We start from the raw sequence: 23,076 nt of genomic DNA on the forward strand, positions 1-23,076 counted from the left end.
AGCTCTGGGCGGAAACAAATGAGAGTGAAAGGGGTTGGGTGAAGAGGTTAAGGCTCCTCGTGAAGTAGACACACTCACTCTAAACCAATTCTCAATAGACTACATGGACCAACCAGCCTGCCAACTATGACATCATTCAAAGCTGAAGGGAAACACGACACAGGGCTCTACAGTGCGACCATTTTACTCGCATAGGCACCAAAATATTTTGTTGTTCAATCTTTTCCTAGCACCAGTGCGCCTAGAAAAATGTAAGATTCTAGCTTTCTAACCTAAAATATTTTGCACTGTGCTCCAAAATGTATTCGCGTGCGCCTACAATTTTACATGTACAATTTATTTGTATTTTTTTTTTAAAGACCAACGTAGAGACTTGCTATTCATCACCCTCTATAGAGAGAGCAGGGGGAAGGAGAGGGAGAGCTGGGGAAAAGTGAGACGGAGAGAGGGAGAGAAAGAGGACGAGGGTATGAGTACGAGAGAGAGCGAGAGAGACCGGAGGGGCAGAGAGAGAGCGAGCGAGGGAAGAGAATCTAGCGTAGCAGGCAGGAGTTGAGTGGAGAGAAGCCGGGGCGCTGCACCACCAGGACCAAGTAAATGAGGCCGTGAGCTGAACTAGAGGCTGAGGTGGCCTAAGCACCCCCCCACCATCCTGCACAGCACCAGTCAATGCTGGGCCAGCCAATCCCTGCCTATAGAGGAAAAACAGCATGAACCACAGCCAACAGCTCTGCATCCTGCACCGAGTGTTGCTGCTGCGTGAGGTTCTGAAGGCCGTTTTCAGACCAAGACAGTCCTACACACAGACATGAAAGCTTGTACTAGCACAGCAGTGCAGGTAGATAACATGCAAACACGTGTTTGGGCTGTCTAATGAAAGTTCACCAGGACATTACAGACCTAAAGGGAGGAGGAACTGCAGAGACAGACACTGAGTGCATTGGCTGTACTGTCTTGTCTGTCACTGCTAAACGCAGAGGTTTTTATGCTCAAACCCTTGTCAGCCAACTAAAAACACCATCTGACATGAGCTGTGGTCAATCAGTGCACACAAAATGCATCAATACAACTATTTCCAATCAAAAGTTAGTTTATTACCATGGAAATCCTGAAATAACAGATAACCAGTGTACCCCCTAAAGTAACCCATCAATACTTCAACCAGATTAGCTTAAAATTCATTTAAATAAAGTGCCAGTTAATAACAGGGAGAGATCAATAATGGAAATGGGAGGGAGTGAGATTAACGGTTTAAATCTAACCAACATATTGACTGAATTATTTTGACTAAGTACTGGGGAGGGTAGAACACGAAGGTGATTATATTAGACTATACAGACCTCATCAGTTACAATAACTCCGCAATCGTCTACGAGCACACAACCCTACAGTGCCTAGTATCACTGTACTAATCACCACAGCTATGAAGCAAAGACATTCTAGAAACTGAGGTGAAATTCCAAACATGACACAGGTGTTCCAAGGCAAACTAACTTGACTCTTGATCAGTGGAACATCTGAGAAGCAGACCTGGACTCTGTCTGCTACACACTTCACAGTGGAACCAAGCTGGGTACACACAGGCATTCCACCATGAGACTAATGTCTTTTTTGGAGGAGAATGAACAGCAGCTCCCATTGGCTGAGGGCAGTGTGTCTCAAGGGAGCTTATGAGCAATGTGCATCAGTGCGAGTGTGTGTGGGGTGAGCATGGATTCTACATCCCCTTAAAAAAATTTTTTTAACTCGAGCCCGCAGTGGCGCAAGGAACACCCCCCTCCTTCTCCCTTCGCCCCTCCTGTCCTGTCCCAGGGTGCATTACACTATCCTTTCTACACCTAGTTCTGGCGAAGACCAGGGCAAGACCGACAGGGACAACTGTACCGGGGTCATGCACCAAATCCTCTGATCCCTTTCTACCTACCAGAAGAGGAAGACAGAGATCAGAAGAAATACAGGAAACAGAAAGGAAACAGTCAAAAAGAAACAAAAACAAGCACAAAATAAAACCTGGAGAAAGGTGAGGCAAAGAGGAGGAGTACTGAGAGGTATTAGCACACATTTGAGAAAGGAGTATGGAGAGAGAGAGAGAGAGAGAGAGGGGGCGAGAATGTCTTCTTACCCTGCATGGTTTTGCCCAGTCCTTGCCCCAGCTTCCAGCCATGTTTCTGAAGCAGCCGGTGCCCAATGTTATCCTGGCAGACAGAACAGAGGAGAAAAAGACCAAAAACATTCCAATAATAAGAAAAGCTTTTCCCGTGGGCACGGGTCACAAACACATACAGGACTACTACCAAATCATCACCACCTCCTCCACCATGTGACATCAGTGTCTTCCAGCACAGGGGGAAGGTGAGGAGGGAGGGAAGGAGTGCGTAGTCTCTGTACTAACATCCTTATGGCCACACTGAGGGTTTAGAGAAGGAGCCTACCCTAACAGGAAGCGATAAAAACCTCGAAAGCTTACAAACTGGGGATGAAGCGTCCCATGTTCTACTCGTTGTTGTAACACAGAGAATATCAGCTGTCTGGGAGGTACGAAGGGGAGGGAGGAAGAGGAGAAAGGAGACGGTAATATATGTATCACACGCTTATACATATATGAACCGCTATATAGCGAGATCTATCGTACACAGACAAATGGAACAAAAACGAGGAATGGAAACCTTGCGTTAACAGAAAGGAGGACCAGAAACTCCCAAGCTTGTTGTGATTCCATAACCAAGACAAGAGGGGAGCGCCACGAAAGATATGCAGCTGTCACGAGAGAAATACAGCGAGAGAGGGGGAAAGAGAGAGAGAGAGAGAGAGAGAAAGTGCGAAGAGGGCCTTGGGTTACCATTACAAGGCCCAGGGTTGAGAGTGTGTATGACTGTGTAGGAGAGAGGAAGACATCAGGTGCGTGACTGAGACTGTTATAACGCTATGGGACGGCAGTAAAACAAACAAGTGAAATGCAAGACTGTCGCACCACTACAAACTACAGTACATCATCAAGCACAAAGAAAACAGAAACAAGGAGATTTGTAAAAAATAAAATGAAACATTTAAAAGGTTGCGTTTCAGTTGTGATTATAACTATTCCAAGCTTTTCTACTACCATTCACCAGGGTGCTGCACTCTACCAAAAACATACAAACCAACCCCCAAAAAATGGATATTTATAATCACAAAGAGAGTAGATGTCAAATTTCAAACAGAAAACCAAGTGGGAGGGATTGAAACCAAACAGTAAAACAGCATGCAGCTTTTTGTTGAAGAGTTAAACAAAAAGGAGACGATGTTAGTACTGGACTGTATATGATGATGCATATACAGAAGGGCAGGGTCAACAGAGGGCCAACGGACCAATGGTGTTAGTCTGAGATGGGCTCAAGCACAGAGGTGATGGTTGGATTGGGTCATAGTAGATCGTCTTGACAGACAGAAAGCAGTGGAAGTGGATGGAGATGTAAGGGTGGTGGTGGTGTGGGGCAGTATGGGTTAGTGCATGTGGAAGGGGTAGTGGTTGTCACACACAGAACATGCTGCATCTCTGCCCGTCTGCCTTTGTCCAAGCCATGGATTTTAGTCAATTTTATCGAGTCCCTGTGGTAAACTAGTGCCCCCCCCTCCCCCCATCTGTATAACGAAGTCAACGCTCCCCGCTTGCTTATCGTTAACTAAAATGTCATTACCTAATTGGTTTGTTTTAAGTGGGCCACAAAATATTGTTGAAATGGCAACTCCCCTCCAAAGACACTGATAATCTCCCTCATATACAACACTTGTTTTAGGGCCTTGCTGATAAAATACACAAATATGTGTTTTCCTACCTAACCCCAGGGAGAAGTTGAACTGCACCACTTCCTAGCTCTGTTTGGTTGTTTTCTCCTCGTCTATTTCCAGACAGGAAGACCCAGTAGAACAGAGCCTGGGAATGGGGGATATATGAGCTGTGTCTGTGTGCCGGTCAGATCTTCCACTCCAAGCACAGATAAGAGAGGAATTCATACTGGGCCTCAGGGCTCGCATGTGTACTTATAATAACTGGGGCTATACATCACCTAGCATGGTGTCACCATATAAACATCTTCATGCTGGTTGCTAGACACATCAAGTCAAAGCAGATATAAATCAAAGTGGGGCTGGAGGACTACAACTCCCATGATCCTCTGCAGCCTTGTCTCTCTGCACTGCAGATGGCGCTGCAGTGGACTCTTCCCTGCTCCCATTGACAGAGGTACTGGGGATGCTTTTAGTTCTCACCGCAGCAATAACCCACACAGAAAAACAAGCACTGGCTGAGGAGAGTAGTTGATCTAATAGCACCTTTCAGGGGTTATGTAGGTTGATGGGGGGAATCAAATGTAAGCCAATAGTCTGTAACCCTCCCCCAAAATAACTCTAGCAGCGTCTGTAAATCAGAATGAGGAAAACCAGGTGGGGCTGGTGTGGGGTAGAAATTTCAGTCCAAAACAGCTGAGACTGATCAATGAGCCAATCAGAATGGACTGAGCAGAGTGTGAGGGCGGAGATGAGGCGCAGGCTGTGTGCTGAACAACAGATGAATGAATGCACTAAATGAAGAACAAAACAGACAGGCGGACGATGAAAAGCAACGGCGGCGAGTTCCAACAGCAGTGCAAGTGGAGTGAAGGCATTTCCATACGAACCTGGCTTTAAAATACTGGGCTGTCAAAAGAACAGTCACACGTGACACAATGTAAGAAACCGGCCAGTCACTAACGCTTTCAACTGCAATTTGTTTTAGAGCTTTTTCTTATTAAAAAAAGAGCTAAAATCTTTATTTTGCCCTAAAAAAATGTATAAAACACTGTACACAAAACAGAAATGTGGTAACTAGGCATGTCAATAAACTCACTGATTTAATGATTACTGTTAATATAGGAGAAATAAAAAGAAAATGTTATCCAAACAAGAGAAATCCACACAGAGTGTTGGTAGGGAGGGTAATGTGCATTGTGCTGTCATTGACACAGTGCATGGGGGGGTGGAGGGGGGGGGGGCGACAAATAGATAGGGGTAAAGGCAGGAAGAGGTATACAGGGGGCACCATACCAGGAACCTCGGAGTGTGTGGGTCTTCAAACCTTGTGATGCTGACGGTGTGTGTGTGTGTGCAGTAGACGCTGGCTGTGTGTTAGCCTCACACGGAGGGGTTCAGAAGCCTCTTGCATTATATGGGAGGTTTTTAAATAGGGATTACTGCACCATCACTGTCTGAGGCCTTAACCCACAGAACAGACAGCACGCTAATCCACTTAACCAGAAAATTATGTCAGAAAAAATATCAACCAAAACTTGGGTCATATTTTATATGATTATGTCTGTGAGATTTCAGTGAGTGAGAGTGACTAGTAACTGTGACAGTACAAAACAGAGGGTCGCAGTCAGGCGTCACCCGCTCTTGTCCCCCTGTGGAATGTGTGTTTTTACAGGAGTCTCGTGGAGCCGGGTCTGTTCGACAGAGCAGGGGGGCAGCTCTCCTCTTCCTTATAAAGCTCTTTTTCCAGCTCCGCTGTCCTTGGCGCTCTGTCTGTCTGCCTTGCACGCTCACATTCCTCCCTGCTGAGGCTCAGATAGGTGTGCCTAAATGGAAACAACGGTCCCTGCATGGGCCTCAGGCCAAATAGCACACCTTCCAACCAAGGACCTGCCCTCTTAGCACCACCATATTGGAGAGCAGTTGTTACCTAACCTTGGGTCTGTTCAGCTGACCTTGAGTTGTGACTTAACCTGTGGACAGACTTGGTCAGGACCATTGGATCCATTACCATCAATGACCTTAAAAACATCTAACTGACCTCGTCAGTCTGCCTCCTGCAGTGTTGGAGCCCTAGGCGGGGTCAGGGTTGTAAAGGGGATGAGTGACTGACGGCAGATGACCTTTCCCTTGGTAATCTTCCAGGGGTTCATTTTCCCAAATGAAGGCTGGGAGGTGGTGGGAGTGTAACACTAACACGGCACGGAGCAGAGGAAAGATACAGCTGGTGCCTGAGCAACAGCACAGTAGTCTGTGGCGTATAATTGTGTGTGTTCCTCCATGCTCTCTGTGTGTGTGTGTGTGTGTGTGTGTGTGTGGGCGATGTTGTGATGTGTGTGGGTGGCAGCGGGAAAAAAAACACCTATACAAGGTTGATCATTTCAAAGACACCTACAGCTCTGTTGATACATGGATGTGAACAACAACATAGCCTTTAAGCAGTTGGTACACTGTCACAGTCCGTCAGACCCACCTCATGTTGATGATGTCAGCACCTGGACCCAGAACAGAGAGACACCAAATGGCTGTTAGCACCCGTGATAACATACGGAGGGTGGGCAGGGGTCAAGTGTGTTACTGCAGTCGTACCACACCATGAAAGGGTGATGTACGACCTTTGACCTGTCATAAATCCCTGGGCATGTACGTTTCCTTCGATTCTGACTGAGGTTTGACTGAATATTGTTGTCTGTGGTGCTGTGATGTAGCTGACCCTGACCTGGTGCAGTGTCTCAGTAGTCAAAGGTAAAAGGCCGGAAGGCATCACGTGAAATGGCACGGTGTGAAATCAATCTTCTCTCTCAAGTTTGAGGCCAGAACAGCTTGTGCACAGGTGCTTTTTTTAAATAGAGTTTGCTCTTGTGTGTGTGTGTGTGTGTGTGTGTGTGTATGTGTGTCTGAGGCTGCCCACTGCATCTCTCTCTCAGGGCCAGGGATTTGGAGGGGGGAACAGGGGTAGGGGACATTGGAGAAATGGGGGAGGGGAGGGGAAAAAGTGTGATTAGGACAGCAAGAGAGCTAGCACCGAATGATAGCCAGTTAAAACATGCAATGCAAAAAACAATGTTAGAGAAAGAGCGAGAGAACAGAGGGGAAAGACAGAGAGAGAAAACAGATCCCAGTAAAGTACCACAGACCTCTAGCTGCCTACAGATCAGAATCACACACAAGTGGCAGGGGAGGGGCGCAGAGAGGCGCTGCACACACAGCCAGCGCCTTGACGTGAGACATGCTGACGACTGTCACTGCCCCCGTCACCCCAGAGCCATGACACTGCTACTGGAGTAGGGGGGAGGGTCTGACAAACTTAAGTGGAGCTGTGAAATTTCGAAGCTGATCAACTGCAATTTCACTGAAATTAAAAGGTTTGGTGTGTGTGTGTGTGTGTGTGTGTGTGTGTGTGTGTGTGTGTGTGTGTGTGTGTGTGTGTGTGTGTGTGTGTGTGTGTGTGTGTGTGTGTGTGTAATACGCATTATGTGAGCATGTGTCTGTGGTGGAAGTGACAGTCCTCTCTCTCTCTCCACGTGTGTCAGGAGCTGTCGTGCTGCAGCCCGGCTCTCGGCGCCCCTCCATAGACAATAGCGCAGGAGCAACAGAGCCACTTTACCCAGGCAGGCAGGCAGGCCACCTCTCCTGCTCTCCTCTCCACTCCTCTCTACCGCCCACCCACAGTGGGCTCCTGAGCCAGTGAGTGGGTTGGTGCTACGTGGCTAAGCTTGGTTTGATCAATCCGCCCACCATGACAACCCGTCAGGGTATATATATATGAGTCACACGAAGGCCTACGGAGAAATGGTCAGGGCCAGACAGGATTTTCGCCCTCACATTTCATCAAGGAAGCATTTGTACCATGGCTTAGTAACGCTTTCAGAGCAGCAGGACAACAGCAGAGCTAGGAGAAGGACAGACTGACCTTGCTGTTACCGCTGTTGTTACTGCTGCTGTCTATGTGCCTCACAACAGAACAGATACAGGTTTATTTACACCAGAGTGCCTGGCTGCATAATTTGGCTTTGTTACAGCTACATGCTTAAGGCAAGCTCTCATGGTCTAGCGGTATAGCTGTGTGGGTGTGTGCCGTTTCGATGCAGACTGGCTGTATATAGTTTCAAACAAAAGCCTAAAAACCCTCCTCGTACCTACTTGTAATTAAAGCTTTATTTATCAATGCAGCTGGAACTCTCGCCATGAACTCTCAATGCAGCTGGGATAAGATACTGTTCTGCTGTGCCTTGAGATGCTCAGAATCAGATCAATAGTTGCAGTCAGAGGACATCCACTATGCCCTGAGGAGGAGAGGGGATAGACGTTGTGGAGACAAGAGTGGAGTTCAGGCCTGCTCTCCGCAGTGCTTCAGACAGAGACAGAGACAGAGAGAGAGAGAGAGAGAGAGAGAGAGACACGGAGAGACAGAGGGAGAGAGAGATGGAAGGGGGAGCGAGAGAAAAGAGCTGCCTGCGATATTATCCATGTGCCTTGTCAGCGAAAAATGCAGTCCCAGTTGCACAAGCACCATGCCAGCACAGAATGACAGAGGGTACTGAACACCGAATCACTGTGTAGTAGAGAGAGAAATCATTGTTTGAACATTGGTGCATGAAAAAGAACAGAGGGGAGATGGATTGAGAGAGAGCAGAAAGAGGTAGAGCGATGTGAAGACAGAGAGACAGTAAGAGAAGCGTTACAAGGAAACCCTAAAAAGATGGGAGTAGGAAAGCGGAGCGTGCAAATACAAACCGGGTCATTGCTGCTTAGCTAATAGGGGCCAATTCGCTGCAGGAGAGAAATGTCGAACACCCCAAGTTGTGTACAATACTGTAATGTTCTGAGATAACTGTCCTATATACACACAAACACACAGAGTACACAAACGCCACACACACAAATACTAAACACACACTTCCATCTCCAAGCCTACACCTTTTCTCTTCTCTTGCTGTGGAGTGGATAAGGCACCGAGTTCCTTTCCTTTCCCAAATCAGGTCAGAGCAGAACAATCAGACCACATCTGATTCGCCTGTCTCCCCCCCCCCCAGTGTGTGTGTTGTGAACATGTGTGTGAGTATGCGATTGTGTGCTACGCTTCTAATCTTGTTAGCCCAGAGAGTATTAGATTAGATGTTATTTATCGACAGGACCCCTCGTGAATATGTCCATCTCGTGATAGTGCTTCAGTGGCTAGGGTGCTAGCAAGCTATAATTAACTATGTGTGTGTTTAAATATATAAGAAGAGTTTGTGTGTATGTGTGTGATGAGATGTGTTGTAGAGGGGGCTAGAGAGGTTTGTACAAATGGCCTTTATTGCTAAATAGCCACGGCGTAATTTAGCACCGAGGGCAAAGGAGACAAACGGGGATAAGCAAACTTCCACTACTAAACTCAGGGACCTCACGCTTCCCAAGAGGACATACACAAATTACATTTTACTGTACACTGCCCTTTTAACAGAGTGATTGGAAGTTATTTAAACTATAGACTGGTAACAGTGCCTTATCCACTCCACTCTACCAATCTGGTGAACTAGTGCCTGGATCACTGAAAACGGGCTTAAAAAAGACACACGCAAATTCAGAGTAAAGAGCTACGATTAAAGTCAAATATAATAATGAATAAATAGTGAAAATATAATCCTATTCATCCAGCTAAGAGCTATCACACAGGAAATGGCACAGGAAGCAGAGGGCTTGGGAAGGGAAGGGGTCTACAGTGATTCTACTGATTGAATAGGGAGAATGAGTTGTCAAGGGAACACTGGATGTGTCTATCACACAGGCAGTACAGGGTGAATGAAGGGGGCGAGGCTCTATTGCTCTCTCTCTGGACCAATCATTAATTCTCTCACACACACACAGTTTCAAGTTGGGCTTGTCCAAAAAGGTGTAGGGGTGAAGGATGAGGCCTTACCGATTCTATGGGCTTGTCCAGGGACGCCTGCTCCAGCTCCAACTGGCCCTCTTCATACTGGTCAAAGTGATTTCCCCCCTAGGAGAGAAGACATGGGGACAGAGGGTTAGACACCAGACAGCTAACATACACAGAGATAGAGAGACAAGATAGCAAAAGAGAGAGACAGTGAGACAGCGAGAGAGACAGCATGAGAGAACACAAGGAGAGACGGCGCGAGAGAGAGAGAGCGCGAGCGAGATGGAGAGAGAGAGAGAGACAGCGAGAGAGAGCGCGAGCGAGATGGAGAGAGAGCGCTCAGTAGTGAAAAGCCAGAGGGAACAACAACCGAAGGAAAATGGAACAGTCTACAAAAGAGAAACTCCTACTGTTTCTGTGTTCCCTTGATGGAAGTGAAACCATTTCAGCTCCCAAGAGGCTAAAACACATTTCACAATTACACAGAAACCACACACACACACAATCAAAAGGGGATGAAATGGACATGTTAAAACACATATAGATTCCTGCCAAAGACATAGCTTAATGCACGCACTGTTGAGATAAGGTTCTCTACTGCCTAAGCTTGACAGCTGAAGAGAACCATATCTTACAAGACAGATGGAAACCTAATTTTCACCGTGTGTGGTTAAACCGGTTACAGTGGTACAAAATAATAGGCTAGAGAGTGTGTGTGTGTGTGTGTGTAGCTATATTACAACAACATTTCCAATGCCATGAGGTCAGTGCAGAGATCTAACCCAATTCACTTCCCTGTCTGCAATGAAAGGGAACAGATTGGGGGGGCTAGAATTAATTGAGTCATTTGTATTTTTCAGGGCAGCAGGATGCAAAAACGAGGCATCCTATTTGTACGAGACAGGGTCCTTGACCTGAGGACGACATCACGAGACGAGTAATGAGCGTGCCACTCCTTCCCGAAGGTGGGTGTTGTATACAGTCTCCGTTCCCAGACGAGACACATTACCCCTCAAAGCAGAGGCAGCAGAATGGCACGTCAAGGTCACCTTGGAAAGCAGATGCGATTCCTCTTTGACCTTCAACCTGCTGAAACTGAATGACTGGAAGACACAAGGCAATGTTCCTTCAATGTGTTCAATTAGACTGACTGAAAGCCACTGTTCAAGTGTGTTGAATATTACAGAGATCCGGAGCCCCATATCCCTTTGCTCCGAGTATATTTGAGACTTGGGTCAAGCTGCGGTACTGACTTCATCAAATGGGTTTAGACGACCGAGGTAGGGTTATACGCTGACCTTTTGTTACGAGGAGCACGTGTGCGCCTAAGTTGAAAAATGTTGGCACGCACTGAGAAATTTAGGAACACGATGACAAATATTTGAGTCAAATCGCTTCACTGTAGAGCCCCGTGAGGCTTATTGAGTTTAACACAGAACCTCAGAGGAGGAGCCATTTCTGTTACCTTTTTATTGCAGAACATCAAGCCGAAGTGGGTTAGAACCTGCGGGACGTCTTCTGATGACACTGATGTGCTCTGAAGTCTGTAGAGGCGGCAGCCAGCAGCAGTGACTGTCTACTCACCTACTGATTCTACTACCGCTTCATCTTTCCAACTGGGGGATCCACTGAAGAACACAGATACTAGCCTAACTACAACAGATCACGTTATCGTAGCTCAAACCTTCAAGGCAAAACCAGGATTAAATTCAAAACGGATCACCTGCTCCCTTATTTCTACCCAGACAACATGATTAGTACCACAGTAAAGCTTTACATGACATCCCTGGATGACACTAGCCTGACCGATTTAAAAACAGGTACAAACAACCCTAAAACCGCTGTCCGATCCCACATTAACGGGTCATTATTTCAGTTGGAGGGCAAGCTGCATCAGCATGTTTGTTTTGGAGAAATCCATTGGGGAGAGGCAGTTCCTTATTACAGAGCGAAGGGAGGGGGGGGGTATTTACCAGCAAATCAATGGCTGCCTCCTCTCCCCTCCATTTCCCTTATTAAAAGTTGGGCACTCTTTAGGGAATAGGGTTACATTTGGGACACACACACGACTCTTGAATTTCGGAAGTGATCAGAATGCCTACTGTGTAACCAGCTACAGCTACTGCCACAATCTCATCTTCCCACTGCTGCCTGCTGGTCCTCTCTCATCTCTCCTCCGGTCTAATTTCACCACTCACAAAAGCTAAATAAATATTTTGGCATAAATAAACATCCATCTAAACTTGTAACTCAGGGTTCCCCGTAACCACTGCCTACACTGAAATGGATAATGAATGCTTACCTCGAATGACCCCACATTAGGGGAAGTCTGCTGCTCAGACCGAGTCTGATGGAAGAGACTAGAAAGAAGAGAGACTGGGTGGCTGCTCTGAATACTGAGCAGTATGCTCTGCATAGTGTTATAACATGCAACATGCCTGAACCCCAATGACAATTTAGTCTAAATCAAAGGGCTTTCTATGAGATGGGTGGGATGAGACTATGTCTGTGTACACAGGCTGAAGTTAGTTAATCTCTGGGTGTTCCATGTGCAGTGTTGCTTGGCAGCGAGCTCTCGTGTAGACCAGGAGAGATACACCTGGAGAATACTGAGTATACTGGGTATCCTGGACTGATGACAGTTGTAACTCCATAGTTACATATTTTGATATTACTTTTGACAATACATCGTATTTACAATTGTAGATACCAAAACTCCAGTAAAACAATAATAATAAAAACAGTATCAAATCGCAATACATATAGAATCATGAGAATAACGATACATATTGTAACTGCACCTAGGCTAAATATCATATCGGAAGGTCCCTGGCAATTCCCAGACCTACTAAGTAGTGTAACATACAAGCTCATGCACACACAACGTTACTTTCTAAAATCATCATCTAACAAGAGTTTTAAAAAGTAGTGAGGCACCGATGACATTTTTGGCCGATACCTGATAATTTCCTTGCCAAAAAAACAGATACCGATAACCAATATTTAACATTTTTGCAGCCTTTTAAGCATTCTAGTACAGTTAAATAGTTAACACACACACACGGACGCAGCAGTCCAAGGCACTGCATCTCAGTGCAAGAGGTGTCACTAGAGTCCCTGGTTCGAATCCAGGCTGTATCACATCCGGTCGTGACTGGGAGTCCCATAGGGAGTCGCACAATTGGCCCAGCGTTGTCCGGGTTTGGCCGGGGTAGGCTGTCATTGTAAATAACAACTTGTTCTTAACTGACTTGCCTAGTTAAATAAAGGTTACACACACACACCAAAAAGTTATTTTGTTGCCATTTACGTCCCCATTATTTTTTATTTAACCTTTATTTAACCAGGTAGGCTACTTGAGAACAAGTTCTCATTTGCCACTGCGACCTGGCCAAGATAAAGCAAAGCAGTGCGACACAGACAACAACACAGAGTTACACATGGAGTAAACAATAAACAAGCCAATAACACAATAAACAAATCAATGACACGGTAGAAAAAGAAAGTCTATATACAGTGTGTGCAAAAGGCATGAGGAGGTAGGCAATAAATAGGCCATAGGAGTGAATAATTACAATTTAGCAGATTAACACTGGAGTGATAAATGAGCAGATGATGATGATGTGCAAGTAGAGATACTGGTGTGCAAAAGAGCAGAAAAGTAAATAAAATAAAAACAGTATGGGGATGAGGTAAATAGATTGGGTGGGCTATTTACAGATGGACTATGTACAGCTGCAGCGATCGGTTAGCTGCAAACATAATCAAAACCTATTTCTTTCACTTACTTGCTGTGCTGTTTCGTTGTTCATTTGTACAGTCGTTTCATTCTCAACCACTTGGGTCTTCGCGAGTCAAAACATACTACTTAACGGTGTCAAATAAGCTTGTTGACCAATCAGGACCTGAATATGCCTGCATGTCACATAATAATTTAACGCGTTCATTAATTTTTTACGTAGTTATTACACATTGATTACACTATCACTCGCATTTCATATGTCACAACAATTCATCTATACGTATGCTATGATGCTGGTAAAGTTGTCTCGTGCACCTGCAGTGCTGGTCATTAAAAAAAAGCTAGTTAGCTCATGGATGCAAACAATGTTCTTCCCCAAAAACATAGCAAAAACGACAATCTGTTTCAATTGCTATAGCTAGCCAACTATATAGGATAGGTGTCATCTGAAAGAACCCTTTTATAAGACAGTTCTTACTTGATTAATAGTGGTTGACCCATCTATGTGAAGCTAGCCACAATAAGGATTAGCCACAAGTGTGGACTTTGCGGTTAGCCTTCAAAATAAAAGTACTGCATAATTCTACTAGTTATATTCATTTGCATCACTGTCAATTACATACTTTTAATTTGAAGGCAAACCGCTAATTCCACTATTGTGCCTAATCCTTATTGTGGCTAGCATCACAGCACATAAGCTAGCTGGCTGCTTATAACGTTAGCTTTGGGCAACAGGGTTAAGTAGCTTGCTAGCTATTTATTTTCATGAACTGCAGTACAATTTCAATAGGTGAACAACAAGTGGCAATTTAGCTAATACTTACTCACAAGGATTCCTAAATCATTGCTAAGAATAATTTAAAGGACTGCAGTTTCTACTGCTCATTGTTTGCATGCTGGTTGTATTGGTGCTTGCTAGGAACCAAGCTAAAGCTAGCTACCCCAGAAGTTGCGGTCGAACAAATGATGCTTTATTACCAATGTGGTATTGTAAACAGATTGTTTGTGGCCGGTGTTTGCTTGTTTGCACAGCTTTGACAGTACTACTGTATGTTTTTTGACACGCAAAGACCCAAACGGTGTTCCATGTATGCATGTCGTGAAGCTAATAGCAGTGTTGTTATTACTGAAAAATAGTGCACTTGGTAGTGTTAACTGGTGCCCGACCAGTCGGCGAAAGCCAACATCACGAACGACAGAACGATTGATTGTCACGGGCAATGAATTCCATTATCTTGGCTTCAATGGATTTCGCCTTTGAGTTGTCTCGCTGAAATTTTGTTACTCTTTCAAATGACTGCTAGTCTGGGAATGCTGTGTTGCATGTATAGCGCAAACTTTTACGCGGCGTCATTACATGGGTACACACGTCAGCTTTGACATCGGTTTTGCACATCGGGTGTTAAACTAGACATCGGCCGATACCGATGTTGGCATTTTTAGCTAATATTGGCTGATTTCGATACGTTCACCGATATGTCGTGCATCCCTATTAAAAAACATTGAAAGGGGAAAAGGCTGGCCTCAGCAGCATGTGAGGAATGATCTCCGGCTGGAGAGAAGGCAGATGATAAGAGCCTCACTTTCCCCTGGGGTCTGTATTCACCAGAACCATTCAAGCCCATAATCCCAGTATCCCATACCATCCAACCACCACAGAGCTGATCAGTTAGGGGAGTATTAGAGGTACGATAGACCACTTGTTCTGTGGTCTACATTCATAAAAGAACAATTCGAACCACTCATTATCTCTGGGAAATCAAGCCAACAACTGCATCAAGGGAGATAGTGTTGAGGTTGTGTTGTTCTAATGGGAGAAAATAACAGACTGGGTGTCTGGGCACAGCTCGGAGAAACCCACTATGATGGAACCCAGGAGAGCAGATAGTTCACAAATTCTTGGAAACCCAGAGTGTTTGGAGAGACAATAGATCATGGAAATTCAGAATGCTCCAGAGGGAATGAAGGCAGCAGAGTGTGAACACTGACTGCGACAGTTTGAGACTGAGCAGTAATCACGGCAGCAGACTGGCTTGGCAGGGCTCTGGGTGCGTGAGGCTGGGCCGACCTCACGCCTCTGTCTTCCTCTCCTCACAGGAGGTAACGTGGTGTGAGGAGGCCTCATTGGGCCTCTGGCTGGCAGACTGCATGCTGGGGACATCTGGACTGGAGCAGTCTTCACTGGGCCCTGAGGCCACACAACAGACCGTGTGTGCTGGTACTGCCACTCCTAGTCCCAACCCACCCCCTCCACGGCAGCTGCACAGGATGCCCAGCCACAGAGACAGATCTGTGGAAACCATGAGAGTGGCCAGTGGTTGTCCACACTAAAAGGAAGATAATAATGTTGAAGTGCTGTTTCTGGTCCAGAGAAGCTGACGACCATGCTGACCACTAGGTAACTAACCGTTTGGAAACAGAATCTTGTGTAATTTCCTTGTTCCCCTGTTGTACATTCTTTATCTGGTATTTTATCTTGGATCATTCAATCAGGTCTTGGATTAGGGCCGTGTTAAAGAGCACCCAAAAGCGAATAAAAAATAAAAAAAACTTTCCATCCAAAAATAGGTGCTGCCATCACTTAGAAAAATAAGCCCCTAGTGTCATCTGTCAAAATATCTCACTTATGGGCTGCTAAAAACACTCAAGGGATGTGTCAAGTTAGACATGGCTTAAACAAAAAAAACTAAATTGATCGCAGACTTATAAATATCAAAACACACCAAAGATGTAGCAAGAATTCTAGAAGGGGGGAGAAGAGAAGAAGAAGCTGCCTATTTGAACGTTGGAAAAAATGAGTTCCTGTGACATTTAATTTAGTTAAAAGTAGCTTTCATGCTTCAAAATATTGGAGGGCCCTGGTCAAAAGAGTTCTCAAACACCTCATCCCGGTCATTCTCTGTCCATTTCCCTGTCTTGTCCTGTCCTCTATGCTGCCTGGCCCGTCGCCATAATTGATGTGAGTGACAGGGAAAAGAAAAACACACAAACAAACAGGGATGAAACAGGGCAGTTAGCACAACGTCTTCTAAGCCTCACTAGGAGAGCAGAATTATGCTGGGTTCAGGAACATTAGAAAATAACCCGTATAAAACACAAACAACAGCTTTTCATAACAAGCATGAGACAGGGGCATGACTGATGTGTCATTTTTGCAGACGGTTAGATTTGCTTGCAAGGGCATGTGAGAGCAGAGCAGGACGATTTAGGCGAGTTAATGGGGAAACGTTCAACATTCAATTGCGCAGCGTAACCTGCAGCGACAACCCCCCAAACTCTACCTTCTCTCGCACCCTGCAAAAGAGACGTGTTGGCATGTATATTTAAGAGACATCTTGAGCTAAATTCATTCATTCACCAAATAGGCCGCAGGTATTTGAGATGGAAGTATGCCACAGACAGTCATTGGAGGACTGAAGGGCAAGACATAATTCATCACAGACACAGCCAATAAAGAAAGTAAACGCAGTCTATATCAAAGCACATCATTTAATCATTTTCTGTATCACGAACACTTTATATTTGCAGAGTTCTATTACCTTGTGACCTAGTAACTAGCGAGCATTACAGACTGTGGCATGACTCTTTGGAAACAATCTCTCTCTGACAATGAGAACTCAATGAACAGAAAACACTATGCAGTGTACAATAAACTGGTAGTACACAGCCATGGCCCTGCTTTATATAGCCTAGTAGTGGACTTCACTATAGGGTAGTGACAGAGCAACACTTTGGCCTCTGCACAATATGAAAATAATGACTGTCCTTTCTAGAGGTCGACCGATTAATCGGAATGGCCGATTAATTAGGGCCGATTTCAAGTTTTCATAACAATAGGAAATTGGTAGTTTTGGACACCAATTTGGCCAAGTTTTTTTTACACCTTTATTTAATCTTTATTTAACTCGGCAAGTCAGTTAAGAACACATTCTTATTTTCAATGACGGCCTAGGAACGGTGGGTTAAATGCCTCGTTCAGGGGCAGAACGACAGATTTTTACATTGTCAGCTCGGGCGATTCAATCTTGCAACCTTACAGTTAACTAGTCCAATGCTCTAACCACCTGATGACATTGCACTCCACGAGGAGCCTGCCTGTTACGCGAATGCAGTAGAAGCCAAGGTAAGTTGCTAGCTAGCATTAAACCTATCTTATAAATAACAATCAATCAATCATAATCATGAGTTAACTACACATGGTTGATGATATTACTAGTTTATCTAGCGTGTCCTGCAACGCAACGTTGCATATAATCGATGCGGTGTACCTAACCATAAACATCAATGCCTATATGCAACAGTTTGGGCCGCGTAATTTGCCAGAATTTTACGTAATTATGACATTACATTGAAGGTTGTGCAATGTAACAGGAATATTTAGACTTTAGAAATGTTCCGTATTTCACTGAAAGAATAAACATCTTGTTTGAGATGATAGGTCTCGGATTTGACCATATTAATGACCTAAGGCTCGTATTTCTGTGTGTTATCATGTTATAACTAAGTCTATGATTTGATAGAGCAGTCTGACTGAGCGATGGTAGGCACCAGCAGGCTCGAAAGCATTCATTCAAACAGCACTTTTGTGCGTTTTGCCAGCAGCTCTGCTGTTTATGACTTCAAGCCTATCAACTCCTGAGATTAGGCTGGTGTAACCGATGTGAAATGGCTAGCTAGTTAGCGAGGTAATAATAGTGTTTAATGCAATGTATTGTGATAATGTATTGGGCCTATAGCTTACAGCACAAACCTCATTGCTACAGTAGTTTTTAATTTGTTAATTTTGCATGGGTTTACGTTTTTTAAGTCATGTTAGATCACAGGTTGCATTTGAACTGAAAATGATCTTGACTCAGAATAGGTTGGTGACCACTGTTCTAGAGTTTTCCCTGTTAACACTATCAACATTTCCCTTTACTGTGGAAAATGTGATCGAATCAATGCAAGCCACTTTAAATGCAAAATACCGAAACAAAACAAACTATGCAAGAGATTTTGTTGTAGGCAGGACGCATCGGAGTAGGATTCTATTGCATTGACACACACTACTCTGCCCGTACTCTACACAGACCGGTGCGGCATAAACAATCAAAGCTGCAGTAGGCCTATATGCAATTAGACCATTTACATATGGATCGGTGCCATTTACTTTGAACTGGACTTTGTTTGCAGCATGAGGGGTCGAGAGTAGATGCGCTTGTTTTGAGATCAAAGCTAGAGCTGCATGTAGCCACGTGTGCACATTTTGTTCATATCCTTTAGTTATTAGCCCAGTCATTTGTAGTCAGCAATAGTGGAGTGACTGCTTCCACAAGAGAATAAAACGTGTACATTTCTAGACATCTTTGAAACCTGAGTCAAGTAAAGAGCTTTATTTACGCCTTAAAGGGGCACTGTTGTATTTTGAGACAGGCTTGAATATGCTAAGTAGCCAATAGGCAGAGGGTAGCATAACTTGTCTGATGATCTGTAATAATGGTATGAGAATAATAATGCATTTTATAAAGTGGTTTCTTAGATCAAACAACAGTTTTAGTCACCTCCTTGTCTGAAGCACAAGTGGATAAACAGGTTAATGTCAAGCCTTGTATATTTATTTTCAAAAGTCTCATGGAATGAAGGGCTACATTGAACACCAGACAGTGGCTGCTACTGCAGGCTGAATGACAGAACAGCTATTTCCATGTTAAAAATGTTATGGGATACACTTTCTCCATTGTTTTTTATGGTAGGCCACTCTGGTAGGACTACATTATGATCAAATAGCCATAGTAGCCTACATTACCACTGTTAAAATTGTAACTTAAATCAGGTACAGCCTCAGTGTTCACAGTAAACGTGAAAATTCTGTGGAATTTCCCATACAAAGTTCAAGTTGGCGCTCAGCAGACCTGAAATTTGCTCAGAGTCTAAAAACATTTTAGGTAACATTGCTGAAGACCACAAAATAATAACTGACATTTTTTAAAATGCATAATACTGTATGTATTCACTTGTAACAGAGGCTGAAATTACACACTGGAAGACCAACAGATTATAAGGGTGACGTCAATCGAGGGCAGAAACTGAACAGGACACCAACTCAACCCCATCCTGTCTTGGGTTTCAGACAGGCTAAGCAATAAACCAACTAATCTGAATACATTCATTACATATGTTGAGGTTAATAGTTGGTGTTGTGGTTCTGCCAGCAATACACTTATAAAATTGTAGCCCATTAGAGGTAACATGCCAAGAAATGCGTGATCTAGTTGAATTAACTGGTAAATCCGATATCAACAGAACAGAAGCAAAACACACCCAGCATTGTCGAGCAAATGAGAAGGGAATACGCTAACCTTGTGTACCCTACCAGTAAATAACAAAAGCGAATACATTGTGGGTGCAGGATTCTCCAACAAGCGGCGTAGCTAGCTACAGTAGCTAACTAGCTGCAAACGATACATGTAGTTAGCGCTAATATTACACATAATATTCTCAACTCGCCCGAATGTTGCACAGCCAGGTATGGTATGTAGTTCCATGGATGGTGGCTACGGGACAGTAGAACCCATGTGTCCCCCTTACTAGCTCGGACTTTGCTGATAGCTAACGTTACCGTGAGGAAAATGTTACTGTGATCTGTTTGTCCCACCTATTAAACTACCTTAAGATGAATGCAGGAACTGCAAATCGCTCTGCTAATTGACTAAAATGTACATTGTCGTCATTGTCATACCAACAATGTGACAGCTAGCCAGCCAACTAACCTTAGCTAGCTCGATGTAGTTAGCTCATTTCCCCAAGGTCACTCGGTTCACTTTGTCAAAATTACACATTATTTGTATCCACTAAGCACGTGCTTAGCATTGGTAGTTGTTGGTTCAATCCATTGCTCGCTGGCCAAGACGAGCTCGACAGCAATGCAACTCGTCGAACACTGGACTATCAAGTTGCTGCTAACTAGCCTAGCTAGCATACCTGCAGACTTCTCGAATAGTGCGAGGCTATGAACCTAACTACAGATTCCTGACTAATTTTAAAATGTGTTATTAAGGTGCACAGTTATTATCGTGATATTATTTATACTACATTGTATTTAGTTCCTAAATATTTTATTAACATTACCTGGAAATCACGTTCTTCGTTGAACCTAGAAAATCTGTCAGCCATTTTCTGTACGCAGCAGCTTCTTTCGTCTCTCTGAGTGCTGGACATAGAAACGCCTACTGAGTTACCAACAAAGCAACTGTCCAATTGTAACTCGCAAATGCGTTGATTGACGTAAACTTTGAAACATGTTGCAAATGTGTATAACAGTGTAACTTATTGTTATTAAGCGTGCCCAAACATATGGTTCATAAACCAGCAACGGCCGCCCTCATATGACAATCTATGTCATTTGGTTTAGTCTACATTTATATCCCACACATATACCAATCATGTACACTTTGTTAGTATTTATAATCTATTATTTTACTTTCTGCGGTCGAAAGAGAGCAGTAAGCTATACATGACATTATTACTTTGTTATTACAACGCAATGGGAAACTACACATTTCCACAAGCTCCATCTGGATAATAATTAAGCTAGGTTCCCATGCCATCTCGTGGCCAATACATTGAATAGCGCCAAGGCCACACATCAAACAGCATTTAATTGTCACACACTTCAAAAACAACAGGTGTAACCTAACAGTGAAATGCTTACAACAACAACAAAAAACAAAAACAAATAGTAACACAATGAATAAATACACAATGATACAGAAGCTTGGATATATACATAGGTTACCAGTACCGAGTCGATGTGCAGGGATACTAGGAAATTGAGGTAGATATGTACATATAGTTGTGTGTACAGGTTATGTGGGAGTGAGCGGTGATGCAGACTGTCAAGATGCTCTCAGTGGTGCAGCTGTAGAACATTTTGAGGATCTGAGGGCCCATGTCAAATCTTTTCAGACTCCCGAGGGAGAAGAGGCGTTGTCGTGCCCTATTCACGACTGTGTTGGTGTGTTTGGACCATGATAGGTCCTTAGTGATGTGGACACTGAGGAACATTTACATTTACATTTAAGTCATTTAGCAGACGCTCTTATCCAGAGCGACTTACAAATTGGTGAATTCACCTTCTGACATCAGTGGAACAGCCACTTTACAATAGTGCATCTAAATCATTTAAGGGGGGGGGTGAGAAGGATTGCTTTATCCTATCCTAGGTATTCCTTGAAGAGGTGGGGTTTCAGGTGTCTCCGGAAGGTGGTGATTGACTCCGCTGTCCTGGCGTCGTGAGGGAGTTTGTTCCACCATTGGGGGGCCAGAGCAGCAAACAGTTTTGACTGGGCTGAGCGGGAACTGTACTTCCTCAGTGGTAGGGAGGCGAGCAGGCCAGAGGTGGATGAACGCAGTGCCCTTGTTTGGGTGTAGGGCCTGATCAGAGCCTGGAGGTACTGCGGTGCCGTTCCCCTCACAGCTCCGTAGGCAAGCACCATGGTCTTGTAGCGGATGCGAGCTTCAACTGGAAGCCAGTGGAGAGAGCGGAGGAGCGGGGTGACGTGAGGAACTTGAATCTCTCGGCCAGTTCCACTACAGCCCCATCGATGTGAATGAGGTGTGTTCTGCCCTTCATTTCCTGTAGTCCACGATAAACTCCTTTGTCTTGCCTAATGTTGAGGGAGAGGTTGTTGTCCTGGCACCACTCTGCCAGGTCTCTGACCTCCTCAACATAGACTGAGAAAAAAGCTGAGAAAATATGTTTTTACTTTAAACCCAGCATGACAATTACTAATTAATCTCAACTCTTATCTGCTGTACCATGGACAACCACATCATATTTAGCTTACATTGACTGTAGTGTAATGTTTATGGTATCTTTTAGTTGTCACAGCCATTTCACGCATAGATCATTTTATTATGTTGAAATGTTGAAGTTGAAATGATGCTGGAATAGTGGAGGCAGCTCCTGTTTTCTTTGCGACTTAATTGTGGTAGCCTAACTCTCCATGGCTCTAAATCAATAGTTATTTAGTAGTCAGAAAAATGTCAGAAACATTAACTTGCCTGACCATGTTGTAGGTAATGTAACTGTTTGTTACATGCAATATGCTTTGTGGACTTCACCCGAAAGATGTTGCACTCTGGTTTTGTGATGAAACACACGTGTTGAATTTATTCTGCCACTGTGCCATTTTACCCCTTGATCACACCTACAGTGGCATTGTGCTAAATGGTACCAGCATCATCTGGATATGTGTGCAACAAAAGTTCAACATTCACCTTCTCCTACCATTTCTGTTAAGTTACACTTCGATCACACTGATAGCATCGCATTTTGGTACACCAGAATTACATTAATTTCCAATGAAATGCTGTGTTTGCCTTGCCACATTGCGTTGCATTGGCAGTTGTAGTGCGTTTGGTGTGGTGCGTAAATTGGAATCTATGTGTCAAACTGTATGCAATCGACGGCTTGACTGAAATGGTAACAGAAAGTGAATGTTGAACTTTTGTTGCATAAATATCCAGATGATGCTGCTTACTGTTTTGCTCAACGATGTTGTCGGTGTGTTCAAAGCATTATACACATACAGTTTGACGCATACGTTTGATAAATCCAACATATGCACCACACAGAACACACTGCAACTGCCTCTCCAACACAATGCTGTAAGGCAAATTAAAAATTCAATTGGAAATGAATGTACTTCTGGTGTACCAAAATGCA

At 44.2% G+C, this 23,076-nt stretch overlaps 1 protein-coding gene across 13 annotated transcripts in view; it reads right to left on the minus strand.

Annotated features, from left to right (window-relative positions):
- Positions 1 to 20,550, minus strand: part of LOC135554070 (G patch domain-containing protein 8-like) — a 37,172-nt gene extending 16,622 nt beyond the window's left edge. For 5 of the 13 annotated variants that reach the window (XM_064986098.1, XM_064986100.1, XM_064986096.1 and 2 more), the window contains exons 1-4: positions 9,671 to 9,754; positions 8,503 to 8,538; positions 4,656 to 4,674; positions 2,123 to 2,195 (exon numbers count right to left, since the gene is read on the minus strand). In XM_064986098.1, the coding sequence (XP_064842170.1) occupies positions 2,123 to 2,129 (7 nt within the window). In that variant the 5' untranslated portion in view covers positions 2,130 to 2,195; positions 4,656 to 4,674; positions 8,503 to 8,538; positions 9,671 to 9,754. The other 8 variants (XM_064986099.1, XM_064986092.1, XM_064986094.1 and 5 more) reach the window with 7 other exon arrangements.
- Positions 20,551 to 23,076: the final 2,526 nt, after the last annotated feature.

The sequence above is a fragment of the Oncorhynchus masou genome, chromosome 14 (assembly GCF_036934945.1).
Source record: "Oncorhynchus masou masou isolate Uvic2021 chromosome 14, UVic_Omas_1.1, whole genome shotgun sequence".
NCBI lineage: Eukaryota > Metazoa > Chordata > Actinopteri > Salmoniformes > Salmonidae > Oncorhynchus > Oncorhynchus masou.